This window comes from Sus scrofa, chromosome 6 (assembly GCF_000003025.6).
Source record: "Sus scrofa isolate TJ Tabasco breed Duroc chromosome 6, Sscrofa11.1, whole genome shotgun sequence".
Lineage (NCBI taxonomy): Eukaryota > Metazoa > Chordata > Mammalia > Artiodactyla > Suidae > Sus > Sus scrofa.
This window is the reverse complement of record NC_010448.4, coordinates 157,497,888-157,516,047: the sequence shown is the minus strand read 5'-3', so window position 1 is coordinate 157,516,047 and position 18,160 is coordinate 157,497,888. Positions and strand designations below refer to the sequence as shown.

Below are 18,160 nucleotides of genomic sequence, written 5' to 3'. Positions count from 1 at the left end.
GAGCCTTAGGTGGCAGCAGAGGCAGAGTCAGGAGTGAAGGCAGTGCATTACACGGCCGCCTGCCTCCGTGATGGGGTCAGCCGGGCGCATTCTTTCTCTTTCTTGATACTCAATAAACTGCACATACTCCAAGTGTACAGCCTGACGCTACTGGGATACACTGTACAACACAGAGAAGAGAGCCTATGTGTGTGTGTGTGTGTGTGTATATATATATATATATATATTTTTTTTTTTTTTGGTCTTTTTAGGGCCACATCAGTGGCATACAGAGGTTCCCAGGCTAGGGGTTGAATGGGAGCTGTAGCCGCCAGCCTGTGCCAGAGCCACAGTAATGCAGGATCTGAACCATGTCTGCAACCTACACCACAGCTCACAGCAACGCTGGATCCTTGACCCACTGAGCAAGGCCAGGGATCGAACCTGCATCCTCATGGATGCTAGTCAGATGCATTTCCACTGAGCCACAACAGGAACTTCAAGAGAGGCACCATTTTAGAGCAACTTTAAAAATCGTGAATCATCATATTGCACACCTATAGCTTATATACTATTGTACATCAACTTTCCCAAAATCAATAAAACAAGCAAAAAAAAAAAAAAAAGTAAATTGAAATAGAAAGTGTACAACTCGATACCTTTGAGGTATGTTCATCACCTTGAAACCATAACCTCAGTCCAGGTAACAACCCTATCCATCCCCCCAAACTGTCCTCACGCCCCAGTGTGGTCCATCACCCTCTGCTATCCCAGGCAGACCTGCTTTCTGTCGCCATGGGCTCATCGGCATTTTCTGGCATCGAACTGAACATGTATGTTCTATATATAGAGAGAATCATGCAGCACTCTTTTTCCCTGGCTTTTTTTCAGTCAGCACCCTTATTTTGAAATTCGCCCACAACGACCACACTATTCCAGGATGTTTCTGAGCCAGGCTCGGTCCCAGGTCTCTGCGTGGCTTTCATGGTCGGGAGTCCCTCCCTCCTTAGCTTTGGTCTCCAACCGGGAGTGGGAGGGAGCCCCACGGGTTTCTGGCTCCAGCGCTGGAGGAGGAAGGAGATATGGGAAGGGGAGGGACCAGCACGGCCATTCAGCTTCCTTAGGATCCCTCCCCCTTCCTTCCCGATCAGAGGGAGTCGAGGGATGGGATCAGACAGGTCGCTCAGCACCCGCGCCTAGCTGTGCAGCTGGCCTGCCCTGGCCTTCCCCGCGTCTCCCGGAGCAGTGCCCTGTGCCGATGGCCACACTCGAGCCACTTGCTCACCCATGCACACTTCGGACGAACTTCTCCAGCTGCCGCATGCAGGACCTGGCTTCAAAGTGTTTCACCCGCGGCTCCCCGTAGGCGCCAATGTCGACATAGAGCTCGGCCTCGTCTCCCTTGGGATGCACCAGGCCTGGCTGGCTGGGCAGGATGAATGGGCACAGCCAGATAGGGTAGACCTGGAGGGCCAGGGGAGGGCGTGTGGGTGCTTTTCCTCCCACTGGCACAGGCTCCTGGCAGACCCGCCCCGCCCCGGCCAGAGGCTCTGCAGGCCCCGCCTCCAGGGCTCAAAGAGCCACGCCCACCTCCTCCCCACCAGCTGCTCACATGGATGTCGTTGTGGAAGGTGTGCAGGGCCCTTGACAGGCACTTCATGGGCACCAGCATGTCCTGCACCACGTGGTGCTGCTCGTACAGCTTGCGCAGCGTCTCGCCCTGGGTCAGCTTCAGGAGGGAGATCTTGGGGGGCACCATCCAGCCAAAGAGGTAGCGGAAGACGGGGTTGTTGCCAAAGGGGATGATGTCCTGAAAGGCAAGGGTTGGAGATGGAGAGAAACACCCTTAGCTCCTGAGCCCTCAAAGTCAAGGGCATTCCCTCATTCATTAGGCAATGACAAGGGGCCAGGTTCTGGGCTGGTTGCTGGGGACACCCAGATCATTGAGATGTGGCCCCCGACTTCGGGTGTGGAAGAGCCGGGCCACAGGACCACAGTGGGAAGGGTGACAGATGCAGAGGCAGCTCATAAATCACTAGTCAGGGGTGGTGTCCCAAGAAAGCCATCTGCTAAGATTCCCTGGCTGTGTGACTGTGACTCCTCCCCCTTCTCTCCCGGAATCACCTCCTCCAATCGCCAGCCTACTCCCATGACCGAGGGAGGGGCCTGGCTGCTCTTCTCTCAGTTAGATCCCACCTCCCGCAGGCAGCAGGAGCTCAGTGACTAGCCCGGCTTTTGTGGTTCCCTTGGTTGTCTCAGGAAAAGCCAAGCATGCCCACAGCAGGAATCCCCCCCAAGGCTAAGCCTCCTTTCACGTCCCTGACCCTGTTTCCCTCCCAGCCCTGACTCCACTACTGTTAGGAATTATTTGTGTAGCCTTCTAGAGGCCTTCGATGCAGACAAGGCCATGGGCTTATTCTCCCCCCACCCCACCCCACTCATCAATGGCAGCAGCCACTAGCCTTTCTGCTTACCACTCTATCCTGCATCAGCACACAACACTTCTGCATTCTTTGTCCTGGATGCACAACACTGCACAGGCGTAGCTTGTTTCATTGCACTTGTGATCTATGATCGATGTCACTACTCCCACTTGCTGACGTCTCAGCATTTTTTTAGCAGTAAAGCATTTTTAAATTAAGGTATATACATTTTAAGAGACGTAATGCTAGCATATACTTAACAGGCTACAGTATAGTATAAACATAACCTTTATATGCAGAAAAAAATCTGTGTGACTCACTTTATTGTTATTGCTTTATTGCAGTGGTCTGGAACCCAACATGCAATATCTCTAAGACCTACCTAATTGCAGGGACCCACAAACTTTGGTTCCTGACCCACCCTCTGGTTTTGTAAATGAAGTTTTATTGGGTTTTGTTTTTTTTTTTTTTTTTTTTTTGGTCCTTTAGGGACACACCTCTGGCATATGGAGGTTCCCAGGCTAGGGGTCCAATCAGACCTGTAGCTGCCGGCCTACACCACAGCCACAGCAATGCAGGATCTGAGCTGTGTCTGCAACCTATACCACAGCTCATGGCCAATGCCTGATCCTTAACCTGCTGAGCGAGGCCCAGGACCGAACTCACATCCTCATGGATGCTAGTCGATTTAGCTAACTGCTGAACCACGACGGGAACTCCTGAAGTTTTACTGGAACACATCCATGCCCATTCATTGACATCTTATCTATGGCTGCTTTTCCGATTGCAAGGGCAGAGTAGTTCTTAGAGACACCACGTGGTCCACAAAATCCAAACTATTATATAAACCTTTTATAGAGAATGTTTGCTGACCTGTGCTCTACTGCATGGATAAACCCCTATTTATTTAATATTCTGCACTGATGGGCATTTCGATTACTTCTAGACCATTCAATCCAATGAATGTCCTTTGTACAAATCTTGGTTTTTTGTTTTCTGTGTGTTTTTTTTTTGGCTGCACCTGTAGCATGCAGAAGTTCCCAGGCCAGGGATCAAACCTGTGCCATAGTAGTGACCCGAGCCACTGCAGTGACAACACAGAATCCTTAACCCACTAGGCCGCCAGGGAACTTCCATTTTGTCCACTTACACATACATTTATTTGTAAGATAAATTTCTAGAAATGGAAAATTCTAGTTCAAACTCTGTACAATTTTTTTTGTTTGTTTTGGCTTCTTATGGCCGCACCCACAGCATTTGGAGATGCCCAGGTTAGGGGTCCAATTGGAGCTACAGCTGCCAGCCTACTCCATAGCCACAGCAGTGCCAGACAGCTTATGCCAACACTGGATCCTTAACTCACTGAGCAAGGCCAGGGATTGAACCCACAACCTCATGGTTCCTAGTTGGATTCGTTTCCACAGCACCATGACAGGAACTCCAGTGTGTATGTTTTTTTTTTTTTTTTCTTTTTTTGTCTTTTTAGGGCCGCACCCACAGCATATGGAGGTTCCCAGGCTAGGGGTCTAATCAGAACTGTTCCTATCGGCCTATGCCAGAGCCATAGCAACGCCAATCCGAGCTGCGTCTAAGACCTACACCGCAGCTCACAGCAACACCGGATCCTTAACCCACTGAGTGAGGATAGGGATGGAACCTGCAACCTCATGGTTCCTAGTCGGATTCGTTAACCACTGAGCCACGACGGAAACTCCCTTGTTCTCTTTCTCATGTGCGCTCATGTACTTCACTGGCTTCTTTTCCAGTCTCCTAAAACCCTCTGCTCTTTACAGTAGCCAAGACATGGAGGCAGCCTCGATGTCCATCAACAGAGGAATGGATAAAGAAGATGGAGTACATATACACAGTGGAATATTATTCAGTCATAAAAAAGGACAAAATAATGCCATTTGCAGCAACATGGATGGACCTAGAGATGATCATACTAAGTGATACGTATGCTATCACTTATGTGTGGAATCTAATAAACATGATAAAAAAGAACTCATTTATAAAACAGTAACAAGCTCACAGATTTTGAAATCAACCTTATGGTTACCATAGGGGAAACGTGTTGGGGGAGGGATGAATTAGCAGGATGGGAATACCGTATACACACTACTATACATCAATCAGGTAATTAACAAGGACCTGGAGTTCCCGTCGTGGCGCAATGGTTAACGAATCCGACTAGGAACCATGAGGTTGCAGGTTCGGTCCCTGCCCTTGCTCAGTGGGTTAGCGATCCGGCGTTGCCGTGAGCTGTGGTGTAGTTTGCAGACATGGCTCGGATCCCGCGTTGCTGTGGCTCTGGTGTAGGCCGGTGGCTACAGCTCCGATTCAACTCCTAGCCTGGGAACCTCCATATGCCGCGGGAGCGGCCCAAGAAATAGCAACAACAACAAGAAAGACAAAAAAGACAAAAAAAACAAAAACAAAAACAAGGACCTACTGGAACAGCACAGGGAAATCTACTCCATAGTCTGTAATAACCTATATGGGAAAAAAGAATGGCTATATGTATATGTATAATTGATTCACTCTGCTCTGTACCTGAAACTCATAAAACACTGTATGCCAACCACACTCCAATTAAAAACCCTGCTTTTGACCAAACCACATCTCCTACAACTTGAACACTGCTCTTGGCAGGGATAAAGAACGACTCTAGGGTCTTGTGCCTTTGGCAAACCTTTCCACTAGCTGCTTTGGGCCTGGACATGGCCCAGAGGACGACTCACAGGGAGTAGGGAAGCCCAGAGCTCCCCAGGCCTTGAAGAATACAACCCTCTACCCCCCACCCCTCCACCCCTACCCCATCACCTTCTGCCTGAGAGATCTAGTCCATGACTTGAACTGACCCGACACCTCCTCCTAGAAGACCACCAGGTCTAATTCCTTCATGCCGCACCTCCCTGCTGGACTCCATCACCACTGTCCCCCCACCCCCCAAAGCCCTCCCCGCGCTCTCTCCTGGTCTAACACCAGCAACCTTCTCGTCTTCTCCTTGCCCTTAGCTGGAACCTGGCTGTCCCCTGCAGCCTTCTGAGGTGGTATCATTTTTTCTCCATGACCCTCTAGGGTAGACGAGGTGAGGTGGCCTCCTCCTGGCCCCTCGTGGTGGCTTCTAGATCTCTGGCCCTCCCCCGCTTCTCAGCAAACCCTCAGTGACTTTGCAGCACACGTCCAAAACCTCTTGCCACATCACCGCTCATTCTCGGATCCCAGCTACATTCTTCAACACTGATCTGATCTCTGATGTGACTCAACATGCACACCGAGGCTTGCTCCCATGCACCAGCCTCCTTTTTACCTCCAGAGATTGTATCTTCACCTGGCCTCCACCTCAACTCAGGTCACACTCCAGAGCAGCGGAGAACAAACTCTAGCCCGTGAGGATCTGCTGTGCAAGCCGAATCCAGCCTGCTGGCTGAGTCTGGCTCCTGCCTGTTTTTTGTGCTTGTTTGTCTGTCTTTTCTTCCTTGGTCTTTCTGAGGCCACACCCAGGCTAGGTTCCCAGGCTAGGGGTCGAAGTGGAGCTGTAGCTGCCAGCCTATACCACAGCCGCAGCAACACCAGATCCGCAGCAACACCAGATCCGAGCTGTGTCTGCAACCTACACCACAGCTCACAGCAATGCCAGATCCTTAACCCATTCAGCAAGGCCAAGGATCGAACCTGTGTCCTCATGGATACTAGCCGGGTTTGTTAACCCCTGAACCACGACGGAACTCCCTGTCTGGTTTTATAAACAGTTTCACTGGAGCGAAGTAAAGCACATTTATTTGCTCGTGGCTGTCTTTGTGCTACAATGGCAGTATTAAGCAACTCTGACAGGACCCATGACCTACAGAGCCTAAAATTCTTGCTCTTTGGCCCTTTAAGAAAGTTTTCTGAGAGGTTTCCTTGTGACACAGAGGGTTATGTATCCAGCATTGTCACTGCAGCGACTCTAGTCACTGCTGTGTTAAGGGTTTGATTCTTGGCCTGGAAACTTCCACATGCTGTGGGGGAAGCAAAAAGAAAAGAGGGGAAGGAGGAGTTCCCGTCGTGGCTCAGTGGTTAACGAATCCGACTAGGAACCATGAGGTTGCAGGTTTGATCCCTGGCCTCGCTCAGTGGGTTAAGGATCCAGCATTGCCGTGGCTCCAATTCGACCCCTAACCTGGGAACCTCCATATGCCGCGGGAGCAGCTCTAGAAAAGGCAAAAAAGACAAAAAAAAAAAAAAAAAAAAAAAAAAAAAAAAGGGAGGAGGGAGGAAGTTAGTTCACCGACCTCTAGATGTTGACATATTGTCCATATTTATTGCCTCTGCTGCCTTGGAGAAAAACACACATCGCCAGGGCTGTGAGTTTATTCAGCATCTTACTGAGACTCTAGCCCGGGAGATCCCCTCTCACACAGCCCCGACGTCAGGAGCCACGTGATTTGGGCCAAAGGAACACGTAATCAAGCAGACGGGCTGGGCGGCAGGTTGCTGCTCCTTACGAGGAACAGATGTCTTAATGGTTTTAATGCTTTTCTAAGTAGGGTATGATGCCAAGAATTTGGGTGCATACAATTCTCTCCTCAAAATATCTAAGTATCTCGGAGTTCCCATCGTGGCGCAGCGGAAGCAAATCCGACTAGGAACCATGAGGTGGCGGATTCGACCCCTGGCCTCGCTCAGTGGGTTAAGGACCCGGTGTTGCTGTGAGCTGTGGTGTAGATTGCAGGTGTGTCTCGGATCCAGCGTGGCTGTGGCTGTGGTGTAGGGCGGCGGCCACAGCTCCGATTCAACCTCTAGCCTGGGAACTTCCATATGCTGTGGGTGTGGCCCTAAAAAGACAAAAGACAAAAAAAAAAAAAAAATCTAAGTATCTGCAGGTCTGTTCTGCCAGTTCTCCCAGAGCACAGACTGCCTCATTCCTATCTTCACCCTGAATTCCTTTCAGGGCATGTGGAAGGCCAGCAACTGCGGTGACCAATGACTTCATTCTTGTAGAACTGGATGGCAGGCAACATACCTCAGCTGGCAACTCCATAGTTTCAATTCCAAGCGTTCGCTTCCAGCCACCTCTACTGCCCGAGCCTGCTGCTCAAGCCCTCCAGCGCCCTGACTTCAGCTCCTCACCAAAACTGGGGGCCCACCCTATCTATCCGTCCATGCAGCCCATGCACCCTCACTGCTCCCCTGAGCTGGCTCAGACTTCACTGCCATCAGGTCCTGGTTTCTGCAACCCTGCCCCGCTTGTTACACTCATCTGTAAAATGTCAACCACATTTAAATCTATCATTTCCCTATTCTGTGCCCCATCCACATGGCTGAGTGTGCGAAAACCCACAACCACCAGGGTCCGTCTCACTGTAAATTTTTCTGTTTTTGCTTTTTAATTTTTTTAAAGTATAGTTGGTTTATAATGTCGTGCCAATTTCTGCTGCACAGCAAAGTGACCCTGTTATACATATATATACATTCCTTTCTCTGTGAATTCTTTTTTTTTTTCTTTTGTCATTTTAGGGCCACACCTGCAGCATATGGAAGTTCCCAGACTAGGGGTCCAATTGGAGCTGCAGCTGCCAGCCGTGGCCAAAGCCACAGCCACAGCCACCACAGATCTGAGCTGCATCTGCGACCTACACCACAGCTCACAGCAACCCACTGAGCGAGGCCAGGGATCAAACTCACATCCTCATGGATACTAGTGGGGTTCTTAACCTGCTGAGTCACAACAGGAACTCCTCACTGTCGATTCTTGATCATGAATCTTTCGCGGGCCCCAGTTGACTCATTTCCTGCTCTCTTATCTCCTCTCTCCACCATCTTTCAACAATCTCTCGCCCCCTCATCTAGAACCCGTTTGGCCGGAATCCCCGTTTCTCACTTCACTGAGAGAACAGAAGCTGTGGGAAGAGAACGTCGACATCCCCCCGCCCCCGCTGTGGTCCCCCTGCTTGTAGCAGCTCTTCTGTGCCAACACTTGCTCCAGTGGGTGAATCTCCAAGATCTCACTTAAAGGTAACCTCCCCACCTGAGCCCAGGATCTGTGCATCCTCTTCCTGGCTCACCCTGTAAGCAGGCCCTCTCCCCTACCAAGCTGGCCCATCGACGTGCTGCCACCGCCCCCTCTGGCAACAGTCTCACAAATAACTTCTCTCCATCCTACGTCCCCTCCAGCTACCACCCTATTTATTTCTCTGCTTCCCCACACACTGAGCCTTCCCAGATTTCCATGTCCGACGCCTCCACTTCCTTGTCTCCGTTCTCTTTTGAACCCACTGGTCAGGCTCTTCAGCCCCCTGTGGCTCCAGGGCATCAGTGACCTTTCGACGACGAAGACCAGACGTCGCTCTGTTGCCTTCCGCTCACTCAGGGGCCTCGGACAGAGTTCTTCATCCTCCTGCCTGACACACGGTCCTCATGTGGCTTCCAGGACGCCGGGCCCCTGGGTTCTCCTCCCCTGTGACTGAGAGCTCTGTCTCCTCTCCCAGGGGGGCTCCTGCTCCCCCGACCTTCAACGCTTGGCTCTGGGATGTCTCGTCTCCAATCCGCCTCCGTCATCTAGCCCCACGGCTTTCACGACCATGGCTCTGCTGATGCCACCTGCAGTAATGTGTTCCTTCTGCCCTGCAGTCCTGACACAGGAGCCAGCTCTCCCACCTGGCTGTCTGAAAGGCATCTCACGCGGGCATGACCCCCGGCAGACTCCTGGTTTTCCTCCCAGCCCCTCCCCCCGTTGCCCACGGCAGTCAATGGCACCTCGGCTCACCCACGGCTTGGGCTTGGAATCACACCCAAACCCAATCGGTCTGCAACTCCCTTTGGTTTGGTTCAACCTTCGCGGTACCTCCCAGACCTGGGATTTCTTTCTTCCTCCACTGCTACCACTCGGGAAAACAGAAATCAACCCCTCTCCACCCTTCCACTCATGCCAACCCTACCCCAGCCACTCTCGATCTAGTTGTCAAAATTATCCTTTTAAAGCAAAACTCAGGTCATATCACCTTTTTCCACTAAGCCCTCCAAGGGCTTCCTTATCCCTCAAAGGCAAAATAAAGTCCTCCCTTGACCTACAATACCCACCTGATCTAGGCTCCAGCTGCTGTTTGGCCTCATTCTCTACCATGGGTCTAGCTCAAGGGCCCTCTTGCTATTTTCAAAAACTTACATGCCTTGGAGTTCTCGTTGTGGTTTAGTGGTTAAGAACCTGACTAGTATCCATGAGGATGCCTGTTTGATCTCTGGCTTCACTCAGTGGGTTAAAGGATCCAGCTTTGCCGTGAGCTGTAGTGTAGGTCACAGACGTGGCTCAGATCCCACATTGCTGTGGCTGTGGTGTAGGCTGGCAGCTGTAGCTCTGATTGGACCCCTAGCCTGGGAACTTCCACGGGCTGCAAATGCAGCCCTAAAAGGCAAAACATAAAAAAGATGTTATCAAGAAAGTGAAATACGGGAAACCACAAAGAAAACAAAAAGACAACTTACAGAATGGGAGAAAATAGTTTCAAATGATGCAACTGACAAGGGCCTAATCTCTAAAATATACAATCAGGAGTTCCCGTCGTGGCGCAGTGGTTAACAAATCCGACTAGGAACCATGAGGTTTCAGCTTCGATCCCTGGCCTTGCTCAGTGGGTTAACGATCCGGCGTTGCCGTGAGCTGTGGTGTAGGTTGCAGATGCGGCTTGGATCCTGCGTTGCTGTGGCTCTGGCGTAGGCCGGCGGCTACAGCTCCGATTAGACCCCTAGCCTGGGAACCTCCATATGCCGTGGGAGCGGCCCTAGAAAAGGCAAAAAGACAAAAAAAATAAAATAATAAAATAATAAAATAAAATAAAATAATAAAATAAAATATACAATCAACTTATACAACAGCAAAAAAGCTAACAACCCAATTGAAAAATGGGCAAAAGACCTGAATAGGAGTTCCCGTCGTGGCGCAGAGGAAATGAATCTGACTAGGAACCATGAGGTTGTAGGTTCAATCCCTGGCCTTGCTCACTGGGTTAAGGATCTGCAGTGTAGGTCACAGACCCCTAGCCTGGGATCCTCCATATGCCACGGGTGCAGCCCTAAAAGGACAAAAAGATCAAAAAAAAAAAAAAAAAAAAAAAAAAAACCCAAAGAGACATTTCTCCAAGGAAGATGTACAGATAGCCAACAAGTACATGAAAAAATGCTCAACATCCCTGATTATTAGGGAAATGCAAATCAAAACTACCATGAGATACCACCTCACACCAGTCAGAATGGTCCTCATTAATAAGTCCACAAATAACAAGTGCTGGAGGGGGTGTGGAGAAAAGGGAACCCTCCTGCACTGTTGGTGGGAATGTAAGCTCGTACAACCACTATGGAGAACAATATGGAGGTGCCTTAGAAAACTATACATGGAACTTCCATATGACCTAGAAACCCCACTCTTGGGCATATATCCAAACAAAACTTTCCTTAAAAAAGACATGTACCTGCATGTTCACTGCAGCACTATTCACAATAGCCAAGACATGGAAACCAAATGTCCACTGAAAGATGATTGGATTAGGAAGATGTGGTATATGTGCACAATGGAATACTACTCAGCCATAAAAAAGAATGAAATAATGCCATTTGCAGCAACATGGATGGGACTAGAGACTCTCATCCTAAGTGAAATAAGTCAGAAAGAGAAAGACAAATACCATATGCTATCACTTGTATCTGGAATCTAATATATGGCACAAATGAACCTTTCCACAGAAAAGAAACTCATGGACTTGAAGAATAGACTTGTGGTTGCCGAGGGGGAAGGGGAGGGAATGGGATGCACTGGGAGCTTGGGGTTAATAGATGCAAACTATTGCCTTGGGAATGGATTAGCAATGAGATCCTGCTGTGTAGCACTGGGAACTATGTCTAGTCACTTTGATGGGGCATGATAATGTGAGAAAAAAGAATGTATAGATGTATGTGTAACTGGGTCACCATGCTGTACAGTAGAAAAAAAAAAAAAAAACCTGTATTGGGGAAATAACAATTTAAAAAAAGGAAAGTGAAAGACAACCTACGGAATGGGGAGAAATATTTGCAAACCACATATTTGATAAGCATCTAGTATTCAGAATATATACTGACCTCTTACAACTCACCAACAAAGATGAACAACCCAACCAAAACTGGGCAAAGGACCTGAATAGACACATCGCCAAAAAAAGTATACAAATGGCCAACAGGCATGTGGAGGGATACCCAACATCATTTAGTCATTAGGAAAATGCAAATCCAAATCAGTCACATTCTGTTTCATACCCACTAGGATGGCTACAGTGAAAGGGAAGGAAGAGAGAGAGAGAGAGAGAGAGAGAGAGAGAGAAAGAATGAAAGAAAGAGAGAGAGAGAAAGACAGACAGAAAGAAGCTGGAGTTCCCGTCATGGCTCAGTGTTTAATGAATCTGACCAACAACCATGAGGTTGCAGGTTCGGTCCCTGGCCTCGCTCAGTGGGTTAAGCATCCGGCATTGCCGTGAGCTGTGGTGTAGGTCACAGATGTGGCTTGGATCCCATGTTGCTGTGGCTGTAGCGTAGGCTGGTGGCTGCAGCTCCGATTACACCCCTAGCCTGGGAACCTCCATATGCTGAGGGTGCGGCCCTAGAAAAGACAGAAAAACAAAACAAAAAAAAGAAGCAACAAGCATTGGTGAGAATACAGAGAAACTGGCTTCATACACTGCTGCTGGGACTGTCAACTGGCCCGGCCACTGTGGAAAACGTTTGGCAGTTCCTCAATACATTAGACACAGAATCATCACAACCCAGCAGTTCCACTCCTGGGCCAGACCACCAAACAATTAAAAACTAGTACTCAAACCAACACCTGTACCTGAATATTTACAGCAGCACTATTAACAATGAGATAGGTGGAAACATCCCAAATGTCTACCAGCAAATGAGTGGAAAACTGTGGTGCACTAGACGATGGAGTAGTATTCAGCCACAAAAAAGGAACGAAGGACTGATCCCTGCCACAACCTTGAAAACACACCTAGGGGAAGAAGCAGCCTGGTGCAAAAGGCCACAGAGTGGATGCTTCCAGGTATATCAAATGTCTAGAAAAGCTAAGTCCACAGAAATGCAACACAGACTGATGGTCACCAGAGTCTGGGAAAAAAGAATGGGGGAGTTCCCGTTGTGGCGCAGTGGTTAACGAATCTGACTAGGAACCATGAGGTTGCGGGTTCGATCCCTGCCCTTGCTCAGTGGGTTAACGATCCGGTGTTGCCATGAGCTGTGGTGTGTAGGTCGCAGGCACGGCTCGGATCCTGCATTGCCGTGGCTCTGGCGTAGGCTGGCAGCTACAGCTCTGATTAGACCCCTAGCCTGGGAACCTCCGTATGCCGCAGGAGCGGCCCAAAGAAATGGCAAAAAGACGTAAAAAAAAAAAAAAAGAATGGGGAGTGACTGCTTATGGGTGCAGGGTTTCCTTTTAGGATGAAAATGCTTTGGAACAGGATGGAGGTTGTTGACGCAGAGTACCACGAATGTACCAAAGACCACGGAACTGCATACTTTAAAAAAGTTAATTTCATGTTTTCACTTCGGTTTTTTAAAAAAAGAAAAACAGCAACCCACCCAGCCCATGTGCTCTGTTCTGGCTCTTCCTGTGCCTGGAGCACTGGGTCCGAGTCCTGCCTGGCCTGTTCTTCCTATGTTCAGATCCCTGGTCATAAGGCATCACCCAAGAGGCCCCCCCGCCGGCCCCCTTTTTATTTATTTACTTACTTTTTGGCCACCCATTTCCCCGGGCAGGCGGAAGTTCCCAGACCAGGGATCGAACCTGCGCCACAGTATCAATCTGAGCCACAGCGACAATGCCAGATCCTTATGCCACCAGGGATCTAACCCCCTTTAAAATGTCACTGCCCCGTATCCCTCATCCCTAACTGTAAATTCTCCCTCACATGTCAAGGCCATGCTTGACAGCCTCCAACCCTAGGCAGAACCAGCCTTCTTGTTCCAGTAGCCCTTTGCAGAGCCAGAGTCTGTCTGCTTGGCTAGGCTACAGGTCCTCAAGGATGGAACAGATCTGTGTTCCCCAAAGCACCCTGACCAGCGCTGCACCCTCCAGCACAGGCAGGTGCTCGGGGAGAGCCCGCTGCTTTAAGAGAAGGTGGCCGTTCCCGCAGCAGGGGACACTGCGTTGCTGGGCAAGAGGCTGTTCTGCTTCCGTAGGATGAAGCTGCTCTTTCCTCAAAAGGCAGGGGAACCTGTGGCTACAGTGTGAACCACCCCAGTTCCCTGCCCTGCCCAGCCTGGAGGAGCCAGGATTAGCAGGAAATCCGAGCCTCACCTGGAGCTCCCAGAAGATGCTGCGAGTGTGGCGGTGGTAGTAGTGTCTCAGGGGGATGTATTCCAGGCCCTTTTGGTTTGTCTTCAGGTAGTTCTCCACGTGCTTGAAGAACCACGGCTTGTAGTAGTTGCCAATGCTATTCAGCTGAAATGACAGAGGGCCCTGTGTCAGGCTGCAGACAAGCAGCAGGTGCCACCAGGGGCGTAACAGTGATACCTGGCTTCTGTTCAAGCACTCCTGGCCTTTCCAGGGCTCTTTCATGTCTATTATTGCCTGGAGGCTCTTGAAAGCCTGGGGAGGTTAAGCCCAGCGGGCGTTCTCTAGCACAGAGGGCAGAAGCTCAAAGAGGTTACGTGGGGTGCCGGGGGCCCAGCAGCGAGCTCCCAATAGTCTGGAGGGCTCAGGCTGCTGCTCCCTCCCAAGGAGAGAACACACAACAGAGCTCCATGCATGCAGGCTCCTCCCAGCCCCTTTCCCTGGGGCTGACACAAACGCTGAGCGGGGGCATCCTTCCCACCGGGTCCCATGGTTGGCAGCACTCACTGGCCAAGATGCTCTCCCTGCTGCCCTGGGCCCTGCTGCACATCTCCAGGCTCAGCACCCCTCCAGCAGCCACCACCAGCAGAGGGAGCTCATAGCAAAGCTACATGCTCCGGGGGCCCGGGGTCTAAGCCTAGACCTTCTCTTGAGCTAGTAGCTTCTTCGGTCTTAAGTGGCACCGAGTGTGTGCTTTGAGATGGCTTAGCATCTCTGGGCCTCAGCTTCCTCACCCATGAAAGGAACTGCAGGTAGATGCTCTGAGAGAGGCAGGGCAGCCCAGAAGGGTCACAGGCTCCAAGGTGGGCGTCGGAGGGCAGACCCCAGCCCAGTAACCCACTGGCTGTGTGATCTTGGGTGGGCCAAGCTTGTTTCTTCACATGTAAAAATACATATTTTGCGGAAGGTGTGGGCGTTTTTTTGTTTGTTTTTTGCCTTTTATGGCCACACTTGCAGCATATGGAAGTTTCTGGGCTAGGGGCAGAATTGGAGCTGTATCCTACACCACAGCTCTTGGCAACGCCGGATCCTTAACCCACTGAGCGAGGCCAGGGATCGAACCTGTATCCTTATGGTTACTAGTCAGATTCATTTCTGCTGAGCCACAGTGGGAACTCCTGGACGTGACTTTCATTTCCAGCTATGGGACAGAGGTTTGGCAGGCGATAAGGCACTTGCTTACTGCAATATTTCTGTAGTCATTAAATATGAAGGCAGGTAACAATGTGCCGAAATGCTTATCACACTAAACCAGCAATTATAAATTTGAACTGGCGATCACGGCTGAAGGCAAACAAACTAAAACATGGCGCAAAGAGATGGTCAACCTTGAAAGTGACCCGAGAACTGCGAAAGAAAACAAGCTACTATTTTTATCCCTATCAGATTGGCAAAAACGAAAGAGTGATGCTACCCAGCGCTGGCAAGAAGGTAGAGGAAAGGCATTCTCACAAACACTCATGCCACTGGAAGTGCACAGAAGCACACCGGGCTGGGGGGCCATTCGGCCTTATCCATCAATATTTAATGTGTTCAGGGAGTTCCCACTGTGGCTCAGCAGTAATGAACCTGACTAGGACCCATGAGGATGCAGGCTGGATCCCTGGCCTCGCTCAGTGGGTTAAGGATCCAGCATTACTGTGAGCTATTGGTGTACGTCGAAGACGAGGTTAGAAACTTGCGTTGCTGTGGTGTAGCCTGGCAGCTGTAGCGCCATCTGGACCCCTAGCCTGGGAACTTCCATATGCTGCAGGTGCAGTCCTAAAAAGCAAATAATAATAATAATAATAATGTGTTCAACCCCCTGGGTCAGGAATTCCTTTTTTTGGACTCAATTCCACAGAAATGCATGTGAAGAGGCCAAGGATAGATGTGAGAGATTCTTATGCAAATTTTTAAGAGCAAAATATATTAAACAACATAAATGCTCACCAGGAAGTAATGAATCAGCCAATTATCTACAGGCGATAATGGGAACCATAGGATAAAATAAGGGCATGTACACACACACATAGGTGCACGCACACACAAACAAGTGGTTACCCAAGGAGCATGCTTGGCAAGAGATGCATTTTAACTCTTTATATATTTCAACATTGTATACTACTTTTACAAAAGTTTTTTAAAAAATCTACACACCGGAGTTCCCGTCCTAGCGCAGTGGGTAACGAATCCGACTAGGAACCATGAGGTTGCAGGTTCGGTCCCTGCCCTTGCTCAGTGGGTTAACGATCCAGCGTTGCTATGAGCTGTGGTGTAGGTTGCAGACGCGGCTCGGATCCCGCGTTGCTGTGGCTCTGGCATAGGCTGATGGCTACAGCTCCGATTCAACCCCTAGCCTGGGAACCTCCATATGCCGAGGGAGCAGCTCAAGAAATGGCAAAAAGACAAAAAAATAAATAAATAAAAAAGTAAAGTAAAAAAAAAATGTTTTTGGAGTTCCCGTCGTGGCGCAGTGGTTAACGAATCCGACTAGGAACCATGAGGTTGCGGGTTCGGTCCCTGCCCTTGCTCAGTGGGTCAAGGATCTGGTGTTGCCGTGAGCTGTGGTGTAGGTTGCAGACGCGGTTCGGATCCTGCGTTGCTGTGGCTCTGGCGTAGGCCGGTGGCTACAGCTCCAATTCAACCCCTAGCCTGGGAACCTCCATACGCCGCAGGAGCGGCCCAAGAAATAGCAACAACAACAACAAAAAGACAAAAAGACAAAAAGACAAAAAAAAAAAAAAAAAAAAAAAAAAAAAAAAAAAATCTACACACCGAAAAGAGAAGAAATAAATCTATCATGACATTAGCAAGAGCTGGCTTGGGTTGTGTTTATAGGTGGAGGCTTTTCTTTCCTTTTTTTTTTTTTTTTGTCTTTTCTAGGGCCGCACCCATGGCACATGGAGGTTCCCAGGCTAGGGACCTAATTAGAGCTGTAGCCACTGGCCTACATCACAGCCACAGCAACACCAGATCTGAGCCACCTCTGTGACCTACACCACAGCTCACGGCAATGCCGGATCCTTAACCCACTGAGCAAGGCCAGGGATTGAACTCACAACCTCATTGTTCCTAGTTGGATTTGTTAACAACGGGAGCCACAGTGGGAATTCCTTTTTTTTTTTTTTTTCTTTTTTTTGGGTCTTCTTTCCTTTCATTTCTGTATGTTTTCCTCTCGTGTTAAGGACCAATCCTTTCTCAATAGACAAGGAATGGCTATTAAAAATTACATAGCAGAGTTCCCACTGTGGCTCAGCAGTAACAAACCCAACTAAATCCATGAGGATACAGGTTCGATCCCTGGCCTTGCTCAGTGGGTTAAAGATCCAGCGTTGCCGTGAGCTATGGTGTGGGTCGCGGACGAGGCTTAGATTGAGTTGCTGTGGCTGTAGGTTAGCAGCTGTAGCTCCAATTCTACCCCTAGCCTAGGAAATTCCAAAGGCAGCGGGTGCAGCCTTAAAAAAGAAAAGAAGAAAAGAATTACACAGCATACACCGAAGGGGTGTCAATCTGGATTCTGAGGCATCAATTCAATTACCCAAATCTTGGCTTTGTCACCTTGGGGAACTTGACATGGTCTCTTAGAGCCTCAGTTTCCTCATTTATAAAATGGGGTTACCTTGAGGATCAAAAAATGATGTCTATCAAGAGACGTGCATGTACCTGGCAGGTGGTAGGGGCAGAGTAAAGGGATGCTTCTGTCACTGCCCAAGACAGTCGAAGCTAGATCCTGCTGCCCAAACCCCAGGCGGGCTGACCCAGGTCATGGCTTTGAGGAGAGTGGCTGCCAGGGTCAGGGTGGGGGGTCAGGCTCCTGCCCAGCCCACCCGGGTCCCCTCCTCCTGCCCTACCTTGCCGGGCTCCATCTCGTCTGTCATGACCCCTGTCATGATGACAGCTTCATCCAGGGAGTAGAGAAGCCCTTCCACGAAGTGGTTCTCGGACCGCTGGGACTCGCGGGTGAACTTGTCGCAGATGGCCTCCATGCCACGTACTGGCTCAAAGCACAGCTTGACATACTTCTTGGCGGGGATGATGCGGATCTCGGCGGCCACCAGGAAGCCCAGGGTCCCGCAGGACCAGGGCACAGCATAGAACAGGTCTGAGTTTTCTGACTGTGAGGCAGAGTCAACACATGCTAAGAGTCTGGCCCCCCCAAAGCCACAAAGCAGTGTGTCATCAGCAGGGCACACAAAACCCAGGGCCTGGGCGAAATGCCTGTCCTGGCACTGTGCGGGGCAGCCTGAACGAGGCCCTTCGCAACCGCCCCTTCTGGGCCTCCGTCCTCCCTCTGCAGCTTCAGCGTGAGACCTGACTTTACACTGCCCTGTAGCAGGGATGCCCACAGACAGCACATCCTCCCTCCTCCACGTGGGCACAGTCCCTGGACCACCAGCCACCCAGGAGGAGGCCAGGATCAGCACCGCCCAGG

At 50.0% G+C, this 18,160-nt stretch overlaps 1 protein-coding gene across 1 annotated transcript in view; it reads right to left on the bottom strand.

The window, feature by feature from the left end:
* The window catches only part of DHCR24 (24-dehydrocholesterol reductase), a 35,267-nt gene that overhangs the window by 3,013 nt on the left and 14,094 nt on the right, over positions 1-18,160 (bottom strand). The window contains 4 exon segments of the mRNA NM_001243354.1: positions 1,265-1,443; positions 1,592-1,789; positions 13,711-13,854; positions 17,580-17,843. Coding sequence (NP_001230283.1) covers positions 1,265-1,443; positions 1,592-1,789; positions 13,711-13,854; positions 17,580-17,843 — 785 coding nt within the window.